General features: G+C 38.8%; 1 protein-coding gene across 4 annotated transcripts in view; it reads right to left on the bottom strand.

The window, feature by feature from the left end:
* Positions 1 to 1,736: 1,736 nt before the first annotated feature.
* The window catches only part of STON1 (stonin 1), a 53,237-nt gene continuing 43,997 nt past the window's right edge, over positions 1,737 to 10,976 (bottom strand). For all 4 annotated transcript variants that reach the window (XM_053925892.2, XM_024552831.4, XM_045189462.3 and 1 more), the window contains 2 exons: positions 6,492 to 6,694; positions 1,737 to 4,000 (listed from right to left, as the gene is read on the bottom strand). In XM_053925892.2, coding sequence (XP_053781867.1) covers positions 3,926 to 4,000; positions 6,492 to 6,694 — 278 coding nt within the window. In that variant the 3' untranslated portion in view covers positions 1,737 to 3,925. The remainder of the gene's footprint in view (positions 4,001 to 6,491; positions 6,695 to 10,976) is intronic.

Below are 10,976 nucleotides of genomic sequence, written 5' to 3'. Positions count from 1 at the left end.
CCACTCATGTGCACGTATGTAATGAACACCGTTGTTTTCCCCTGTAATCTGCCACATGTCAGTTTGATTAGAACAAGTAAGAAGAGTAGAAAAAATTATTCTCCCCCTCTCCCCACAGCAGCTTTCTCATAAAAACAGTGGGTAGAAAGGTTTGTTAGGTTGGTTTATATTAGAACTAATTTATCTTCAAATCTCTTATGGCCTCTCCCCTCAACACATACCTATCTGAAATATGTTCTGTACAATTACATAAAAATATTTTCTAAACTTTAAAAAATTGCTTTAAATGCATATCATATTTATACTACTAGTTGCCAAAGTTTGAAAATTCCTTAGAATTCTCCTGCAGACAAAGTTTGTCCTATTGTCAAAAAAAAAATTGTGAAAGAGTGAGTAGTAGGGGTCCCATCAGCTCATTTGTCCAGGTTACCAACACCTCTATTGTCCTTACCTTACTTTACAACTCTGTAAGTTTTCGAAAACTGACAACACACATAATACAAGTCCATACAAATGAAAAATGATTGTGGGACAGTAGGGGAAATTGATTATTGACTATTGCCCTATGGATAGATCCATTTTACATGTATTTGTAAATTCATTTCAGAATTCCTTATTTACTACAATGTCTCTCTGCTCTTTGAATTCTACTTGGAACCAGTTGTAACATCTTAACTGTTTCCTGGTTAGTTAAGGAGTTAAGTAAAACGTTGGGCACATACTCATATTATTCCTTCAGGAGAGTAAAGATTATATCCTCTTTTAAAAGTCATCCTTTAACATCACAAATTACAGCTTGGTGGTGTTATTCTTCTAGGATGTGTCAAGATGCCATGTTCGCTGACTCAATAGTGAAGCAGCATACATTTGCCTGACAGAGAGTCAATTGTTTGAGGTTACTGAAATTGATTTCACACCTTTAAAAAATAGCCCCAGACCTTGCAAAAGAAGATATAAGTCCATCGCACAGCCAGAATCATTTGAAATACATCTTTAATTTTTAAAAACAAATATGCAATCTACCAAATACTTTGTTTCACGATTATTAAGGCTCCATCTGTTTTATATTTGTGTTGCTATGACATAAAGTAATATTTTAAGTACAATATAATACTTCATCATCATTAAGGAAGGCCTTCTAACTGAATTTATAAGAAAAGGGCACTATCATACACATAGCTTCAGAATGAAGGGACTAAACCCTAGAACTGTCTGATATATAAATCAGGTTTTCAAAAAACATCCAGCCTTTATTTATGTGCTGCAAAGTATTTTTTCATAGCTCTTTAAATGAATAAACTATTTCTGTTCCCATAGAAAAAGAAAATATTCTTAAATTCTGATTTGTACAATTGATCAAGTAATTAATCATCAAGGCATGAATTCATTTACACAGTTAACATGATCCTCTGACTGGTAAGACAACCAGACATAACAATTAGAGCAGGACAGCTAGTCAGACACTGGTCAAGTCCTCGGAAGCATGCCATGTGTCAATCACACGGCTGGCCCCTAAATGGTCAAACTCAGAAAGGGTTCGTCCACATTACCTGAACTAAAATACTGGAAAGGAGTAGTTCCTCTTTCACTCTCTTCCATCCTTCCCAACCTTAAAAGCAGGGGTTTATGTTATTATAGTTGCTGTCTCCAAGATCATCATTTACTTTCTAGCAAAGGAGATTCTACTTCTTAATTTGTAAGTCTAAGTGGACCCTACCTGATTTTTCACTTACAGCACATTTGACCTGCCATTTCTGAGGTCAGAAGAATTGAATTAAAAAGCCTCTTCCCTTCAAAGAATGTTAATTTAATGCTAAGTAATGAATATTTAGGGATCCTAATAGATGTGCAAATTAACAATTATGCCATAGCACCCCGCTGTTAATGCTATCAACCTCTGCATTACAGCAGGAACTCAACTCGGGCTTTAGTCAGCGGTTTGTTACTGTTTCCAACAGTGAATCTTGAGGTGCTCCTGAAGCCTGGATGGCTGGGAAGTACCGTAAGTGACCCCAGCAATGAGGCAGCTACAGATACTGGGCAACCTGTGCAGCATGAGGGGCAATTAATTGAACCCTTTGCTAAAATTATTTTGAGGTGTAAATATTCATTAAGTTCAACTGAATCAGACTCTGAATTGTTTATGGGCAGGATGCCACCAAACAGATTTGAAAGCAATGGCAGTAACTAACCCCGCTGACTTCCCTGGGAGCTGGAGCAGCATCACCTCCAGCCGCCTCAGGGCTTGTGTTGAGCAGACTGAAGTTGCTCCAGGATGTGCTGCACCAGATGATGGAGAAAGATGGCGGATCTTTTTTTTTTTTTAACATAACATACATACTACAGATGTGCCCTCCTATACATCAACAGTGAGTCTCAAGTGTATGATATTATGAGCAATGCATCAAGTGGAGTTAAAAAAAGCAATAACAATTCATTTTAACAGTCAACTTTTGCATTCCTTGCTGTTACAGCAAAATAATGAAAAGCAATAAAGTCTGCTGATTGATACAAACCATCATACATGTTTGTTTTAATCTGGTTTTGGAACACAGTACAATGAATGTAACATAATACTAAATAAAACATAAGACATAAACTCCGGGCTGACAAATAAATGTTGTTTGGGAGAACATTATTATATCAGTTTGATTCAAAACAAATCTGGTAAATAGAGAAAAATACCTCCTAATAATATTTTAGAGTCAACACAAATTGAAGATGTATTAATACCAAGTGGAGGACTTTGTTTTTCAGGCTAAGAAATACCTAGAATATAGATTTCATAAATTTTTTAATTTGACCTTTTGCTGTAAATATTGAAAGGAAATTATAAACAGAATTATAATGCAAATGCCATTGGCTTTTCATTTGAAACCAAACATTTAGCTGATTGAAGAATAAAAATGTCACTTCTTAAAAATCTAGGGAAAATAATCTAGTGCCTTTCATCTTTCTTTTAAAGAAAAATACTCTAAATTTAGTAGAACTAGCTTAAAATAATCATAATATGAGTTAGACTTCAACTCAAGAAAGGCTTGTGTTAATCACAAATAAAACTTTATCAAAACACATTCTTAAGAGTCTGTACTTTGAGGAAAGATTCATGAACTTTAAAAACTCATCTTTAATGTACATAAATATTTTAATTAGTATCCAATACTGAGATTCCATTTTAAAAGAACTCTGTCTTAGCAAAAGGCAATAGGTCTTAGTGACTTGTACTAAAATATATATATCAACAGAAATAGTTTTTTGCAACACACATCAGAATATTAATATATTTTTTAAAACAATAACACCACGGGGGAAAGACAGTACCAAATACAGCCGCTGATGACTCGCAATGTGGTAAGAGGGCAGGAAGATCATTCAAAATCACAGACACTGCCACATCTCCATTCTAGCCTGTGGTTTCGGTGTCATTCTACACCTAGCCACATTTCAGAGATGAGCAAGAGGGAAAATTCAGTATTTTGATTTACGTTTCCTTTGATTGCCTCACCCTCCAGTACAGGTGCGGACATAGCAAGAAGAAATGGGGACTGGAAGATAATAAATACGACACCTGGGTAATCCAGAGCACAAAACAATCAGCCAGTGAGTAATCAAAAACCAAAAACCCATTAGCCAAGCTGGCTGTTGGGTCACACATTGAATAACAGCACCTTTGAGTTTCAATAGGAAGCAGAAACATCACGCAAATTACAGACACAATTTAGATCAAATGCGTGGGGCACAAACATATCGAAAGCATAAAATACGTTGATTGGTTTCAGGTCTAAACTTCTCTAAACACAGCCACTGGACCTGTCCTTAGCCCTCTATTCAGAAGTCATTGCCACTATACCGCAGCGGAACTGGGTGTGGTTTCTGTAAATTGACTATGTGAAAAGCGGGTCGTCATCATTCACTCGTGCTACTCCTACTGAGTTACGCAGTCGCCGGCTTTATCTGGGTCTTCTCCATCGATTTTAATCCACTTCTTTTCAATTTCAACCTGTTATACACAAAGGCAAATCATGGGCAGCATTAACACATGCAACACAGCACTAACACCTGCTCAGTCCCGGTTCAAACGCCAGGCAAGGACGGTAGCCACACCACACTCTGCACGCAGACACAGCCCTTCTGCCTTCTCCTGCTAGCTCCATAGTGAGGCACTCCCCTCCACTTTTGGGCAACAGAGCCCCCCACCCCAAATCCTTCCCTCTAGGGTCAAATCTTGAAAAGAACTAAAACTCTCCCCTCTTCTAAGTCAAATATAGTTTTTATAAAATGTATACAGAATACATAGATTGATAAGGCAGAGACCTGGCTAGGTATGTGATCAGTGCCAGTTCACAGCTCTAGGCTTTGACTCACCTGAGGTTCATACCCCACCCCCCAATCATCTCTCCAATGGACTAAAACAAACCAGTAGTTTACAAACCAGTAAACCAGCTGGGCCAAACCACCTGCTTGCCCCTTATCTTTTCCATCTCAGCTCAGGTGTTACCTCCCCAGGAGGCCCTCCTGGACCACTCCTGATAAGGAGGCCCCCATCACTCTCTATCCTACTTCCTCATTTTATTCTCTTCTTAGAATCTGTCACTAATTGAAATATACTACTTACCTGCTTACTAATTATTTTTGTTCCCTCACTAAAAGGTGAGCTGCATGAGGGCAGGGACCTATCTCTTATTCACTCTTGTGTCCCCAGCATCTAGAACAGCGCCTGGCACTTTGAAATTGCTCAATAAATACTTAATAAATGTAAGACGATGTTTTGAAACTGACTGCCACCAAGTGCAGGTCAATTAGTAAATGCTATTAAAGCTAGAGACTTTGTTACGTAATTGGGAGCTGTCCCCAAAAACCATGTGAAACTGGCACATCCCATGAATAGGAAACTAGGTATAAATGAAGACTCCGTGTGCACTTGACCCACATTTCAGTCACACCTAGTACTTATGTACCCAGTGATACAGGCAGGTTCCCCAGATGCAAACTCTGAGATGGAGACTGGCATGCAGAAAGTTTACTGGGGAGTGCTGTTGGGGTCGACACCTGGTGAGGAAGGGGAGGGGAGAGAAGGAAACAACAGGGGAAGGGAGAAGCTCGGCTGCAATGTGGTCACAAGGAGGGCTTCAGCTGATCCCCAGGGAGAGCTGAAGCTAGCTAGCTAGCTAGCTAGGAGGGCTCTGCAGAGTTACCCAAGCTGAAACAAAAGGGTCTTTACACCCCTGCATCCACCAGTCATGGAACAAACACTGCCCCAGGAAGGGGGCAGGATCTGGAGGTTTCTTTAGCTAGGACAATTCCCAGCTGCTGGGGGAGCAAGTGCTTAGGTCCCCAAGGAGCTGCACAAGACAGCCACCCATCATTAATTTTACCAATGGAAAAAAAAAATTACTGGATCCAAACATATACACTTCTGAACAGATGGCCCAAAATAAAGAAAAATCCTGACATATTACTATATTATAGAACCACCAGTTGTTTATGATGTCATATAATCACACTATGTTTTTTTAAAGATTTTATCTATTTATCTTCAGAGAGAGGGGAAGGGAGGGAGAAAGAGAGGGAGAGAAACATCAATGTGTGGTTGCCTCTCACGTAGCCCCCACTGGGAACCTGGTCCATAACCCAGGCATGTGCCTTAGACTGGGAATCGAACCAGTGACCCTTGTGTTCGCAGGCCAGCACTCAATCCACTGAGCCACACCAGCCAGGGCTGGAAATATTTTCTAATGAAATATGTTTGTAAACAAAATCAGTAACATGTTACCATTTCAAGATACTATGGGAAATATATGGTAGAGGTTATCTCTACACCTACTAACTTTGAAGATGAGAAGGATAGCCAGGTTAGAAACAGGTGCAAACGGATGTCACTCTTTAATTCATTTGGCCGAAGAATGTGGAAGCATTGATGGTGAACATTTAAAATTGTCGCAGTGGAGTAACTCAGCATATCCAAGGGGCGCTTCACAGAATACAATTCCAGAAGATACTGACGCATGTTTAACCTAATCAATAAATTGGGGTAAACTGGGTTAAGGTTAACAAGTTTCTTTATTGCAGGACTTCCAGAGCCTTCATTTAACATTAATTTTGTGTACGGCATTCTCAAACTTATTTTTTTCTTGGATACATGTTCCACAGAACACATATTGGGAAATGTTATTCTAACATAATTTTTATTATAAATATGCTTCTGAAATGTGAATTAATTTTTAATGCCCTGTTTTTCATTGAGAGTTGAATTAAGTATGTGGCACTGTGTGCTCAGGCTCCTAATATTCTCTAAAATTGAGGGGATAAACTAGGCTCGCTAGTGACCCTCAAATTTCCATGGTCGAGCTCTTTTCTAGATCAAAAAGATACAAACACACACCCATTCACACACATACATGGTCACATAAGAGGACAAAGCAAATATTCAAAACCAAATCAGGTCACAGGTCTAGAAGCCCCAACGTGAGCCAAAGGGGTTTAGGGCGTACCTGGATGTTGTAGCAAGCTCGCTGATGAACATGTTTCTGTGGCTGGACATCACTCTCCACCCCCAGAGACCTGACCTCCGTCCTTGAGGCAGAGGTGTCAAGCACCCCAAACTGAACAGTAGCAAATGGATACCAATCAGAGGGAATTTCCTGGTCTGATCCAAGTTCCAGTTTGTATGACAAACAATGGGGATGATCGGGACCTTGAAGAAAAAATCACACTGTCAGTCGAAGCAGTTCAATAGCCACTAAACATTTCTCTCTAACGTAAGAGGCACACATCCGTCTCTTTAATAAGCAATTCCATTAACACTGGGGCGGTGCGAATTCCATTTGAACAAAATACCATTGACATTCACAATTTTGTACTAACTAGTGGAAAGTCTGAGATTTTTAAGTACTAGCTTTTAAAATAAATACAACTTTATTACTATATACATATATATAAGCATACTTCTAACTGAAAACATTTTTAGGAGTCTCTTTTTAAAAGATAAGTAACATTTATGTTAAGTACCATTATTTGGCTACAGTGTGTGTAGGATCAGTTCCAAAAACACTTTCTTAAGTAGACTGAATAAGCTTTTACAGTAATTCTTAATTTACTCATTTTCTTACCACTCTTCTATTGACAAGTTAATGCAAAGGTAAGCTTTAGCCTAAATTAGATCACATTATAAAAAATTCTGATTATTTTTTTAAAGATTTTATTAATTTAGTTTTAGAGAGAGGGGAAGGGAGAGAGGGAGAAAAACATCAATGTGTGGTTGCCTCTCACATGCCCCCTGCTGGGGACCTGGCCCACAACCCAGGCATGTGCCCTGACCTGCCCTGACAGGGAATTGAACCAGCAACCTTTTGCTTCAAAGTCTGGTACTCAATCCACTGAGCCATATCAGCCAGGGCAAAAATCCTGCTTATTTTTTAAAGTTAAACTTAATGAAATTTTTATTACATTTCAGAAAATATTCTAGGCCAAGAATTCCTTTTTCAGTAGAACAGGACTAAAACTATATTTTAGTACATTAATTTCCACTCACCCTTTTTAAAGCTTTCATGGAAATAGATGTACAGTGTAGAAGAAATGGTCATATTAGTTTTCAATGTTTCAATGTAATACTTGTTTTCACTTAACTCAATCTGTCATTTATTGAACATCTACTCTGTCAGGCCAGGCTCTGTGCCAGGCCTAGGGATATCAGATAAATGCAAAAATTTTAAGTGTGATCATGTAACGTGTACATGTGTGATAATGGAGTAAAAAAATATATATTTTCACTGTAATCACTGCAGTAACTCTAAATGTCCCATGATTCTGTGGCATTTTCCACCACATCTACATATCCAAAAAGCTAAATTTACTTCAATAAATGTATGAGGTGACAGTAATTTCAAAGCCGTATTAAATTACTATAGCACCAGACATAGCTTCAGAAAGAACATTTCCATCAGAATATAGCTTTAGGCACAAAAACAAGAGTTTAAAGGATTTCACTTAATTCTTAAAAGATAAATTGCCTTTCATTCCTTACAACCTGTTTCTTGTAGAGAGACTAATAGAATTCTAAGGCTGTAAAAGGCCTTGAAAAGTCATCAGTCAATTAACCAACAGAGGCTCATTACCATCTCCACTACTTACAAGTAGGGGAGGACAACAGCAGCCTCTGAGGTGCTGTAAGCTACCCAGATCACTGCAGGCAAGGGATAACTTTATTCACACACACACCCCCAGGAGAGATTCCACAATCCATTACCATTTCTAGTCTTCTGCCTGCAGTAAGGATACATTAAGTTCATGTAACTTAATTCAGAAACTCTTACATCCTTTTAAGACACACAGGGCTGAATTAGAAGATGGCGGCAACATAGGTGGGAGCAGAGTCCACTTCCCCTCAACGCCAGGGAAATACCTAGCTGATCTGAGGAGCAGAGCGAACAGCCAACAGTATTCCAGCATATACGAAGATCAGAGACCAAAGATAGAGGACACTGAAAGATCTGACGGTGAGACAACAAAACCTGGAGTGCTGAAAAGACTAGAGCTAGACCGTGTTAAACACATAAACGTCAGCTCAAGACCAGTGAGCACAGGAGAGTAAGGAGACAGCACCACCGAATCCCATTGGCATTCTACCATAGAAGTGCATATCATAAATCCAGGGAGTCAGAACAAAGCAATTTAAGACGCAGAGGCCAACAAGAAGAGCCTCACAAACAATGGGAAGACAAAGAAACAATTCCCAAATGAAAGGAAAGGAGGAAGTCTCAGAAAGAATACTAACCGAAAAAGAGGCAAGTCAACTATCAGATACTGAGTTCAAAGCAATGGTCATCAGGAAACTCACTGAGCTCTCTGAGCTCAAAGAGAACTACCAGAAACTACAAGGAAACTACAATGAACTCACTGCAAACTATATCAACATGAAAAAGGAAATAGAAACTATCAACAAGAGCCAAGAGGAAATGAAGAATACAATTTCTGAATTGAAGAACACAGTAGAAGGAATTAAAAGCAGACTTGACGAAGCAGAGGATCGGATCAGCGAGCTGGAGGATAAAGTAGAAAAAAACACCCAGAAGGAGCAAGAAAAGGAAAAGAGGCTCAGAAAGAATGAAGAGGCAATAAGGGAAATGCAGGACAACATGAAACGTAACAATATCCGTATAATAGGAATACCAGAAGGAGAAGAAGAAGAGCAAGGGATAGAAAACCTGTTTGAAAAAGTAATGATGGAAAATTTCCCTAATCTGAGAAGAGAAAAAGTCACCCAAATCCAGGAATCACAGAGAGTCCCAAACAAGAGGAACCCAAAGAGACCCACTGCAAGACACATCATAATTAAAATGGCAAATTTCCAAGACAAAGAGAGGATCTTAAAGGCAGCAAGGGAGAAAAAGGAAGTAACATACAAGGGAGCCCCAATAAGGTTAGCAACTGACTTCTCAATGGAAACGCTCCAAGCCAGAAGAGAATGGCAAAAAATATTCCAAGTACTGAGAACCAGAGGCCTGCAACCAAGACTACTTTACCCAGCAAGGCTCTCAATCAAGATAGAAGACCAAATAAAGAGTTTCCCAGACAAAAGAAGTCTAAAAGAATACAGCTCCACCAAACCAGCTCTGCAAGAGATGCTAAGGGGACTGCTTTAAGGAAAGGAAGGAAAAGAGAAAGACAGAGGAACACAGGTGGAAATAATGGCAATGAATAACTACCTATCGATAATAACCTTAAACGTAAATGGATTAAATGCTCCAATCAAAAGACATAGAACAGCTGAATGGATAAGAAAACATGACCCACACATATGCTGCCTACAAGAAACCCATCTCAGGACAAAAGACTTACACAGACTGAAAGTGAAGGGCTGGAAACAAATCTTCCAAGCAAACGGACAGGAAAAAAAAGCAGGGGTAGCAATACTCATATCTGACAAAATAGACTTCCAAAGAAGGGCCATAAAGAGAGACCCAGAAGGTCACTTCATAATACTCAAAGGAAGAATCCACCAAGAAGACATAAACATTGTAAATATATATGCACCCAACATAGGAGCACCCAAATACATAAAGAAAATCTTGGAGGATTTCAAGAAAGATATTGACAGCAACACAATTATAGTAGGGGATTTTAACACCCCACTATCAAAAATGGACAGGTCTTCCAAACAAAAGATCAACAAAGATATTGTGTCACTTAACAATACCTTAGAGGAAATGGACTTAACTGATATATACAGAGCTTTTCATCCCAAAGAAGCAAAATACACGTTCTTTTCAAGTGTCCATGGAACTTTTTCAAAGATAGACCACATGATAGGACACAAAGCAAGCCTCAACAAATTCAAGAAAATTGAAATCATATCAAGCATCTTCTCTGACCACAAGGGTCTGAAACTAGAAACCAACGCCAAGGGTAAAAACCCAAAACACTCAAAAGCATGGAGACTGAATAGCATGCTATTAAACAATGAATGGGTCAAGAATGAGATTAGGGAAGAAATCAAAAACTTCCTGGAAACAAATGAAAACGAACTCACAACAACCCAAAACCTATGGGACACAGCAAAGGCAGTCCTGAGAGGGAAGTTCATAGCAATACAGGCCTACCTTAAGAAGTTAGAAACAGTTCAAACAAACAACCTAACCCTACGCCTACAAGAACTGGAGGAACAACAACAAAGACAGCCCAGAGCAAGCAGAAGGAAGGAAATAACCAAGATCAGAGCAGAATTAAATGACATAGAGACTAAAAGCACAATTGTAAGGATCAATGAATCCAGGAGCTGGTTCTTTGAAAAGATAAACAAAATCGACAAGCCTTTAAGTAGGCTCATCAAGAAAAAAAGAGAGAGGATCCAAATAAACAGAATTAGAAATGAAAGTGGAGAGATTACAACTGATACCACAGAAATACAAAGGATCGTAAGAAATTACTATGAAGACCTGTATGCTAAGAAATTTGAAAACCTAGATGAAATGGACACA

Source organism: Desmodus rotundus, chromosome 5, assembly GCF_022682495.2.
Source record: "Desmodus rotundus isolate HL8 chromosome 5, HLdesRot8A.1, whole genome shotgun sequence".
Classification (NCBI taxonomy): domain Eukaryota; kingdom Metazoa; phylum Chordata; class Mammalia; order Chiroptera; family Phyllostomidae; genus Desmodus; species Desmodus rotundus.
Note: the sequence above shows the minus strand (reverse complement) of the source record. Positions and strands in the feature narration are given on the sequence as shown.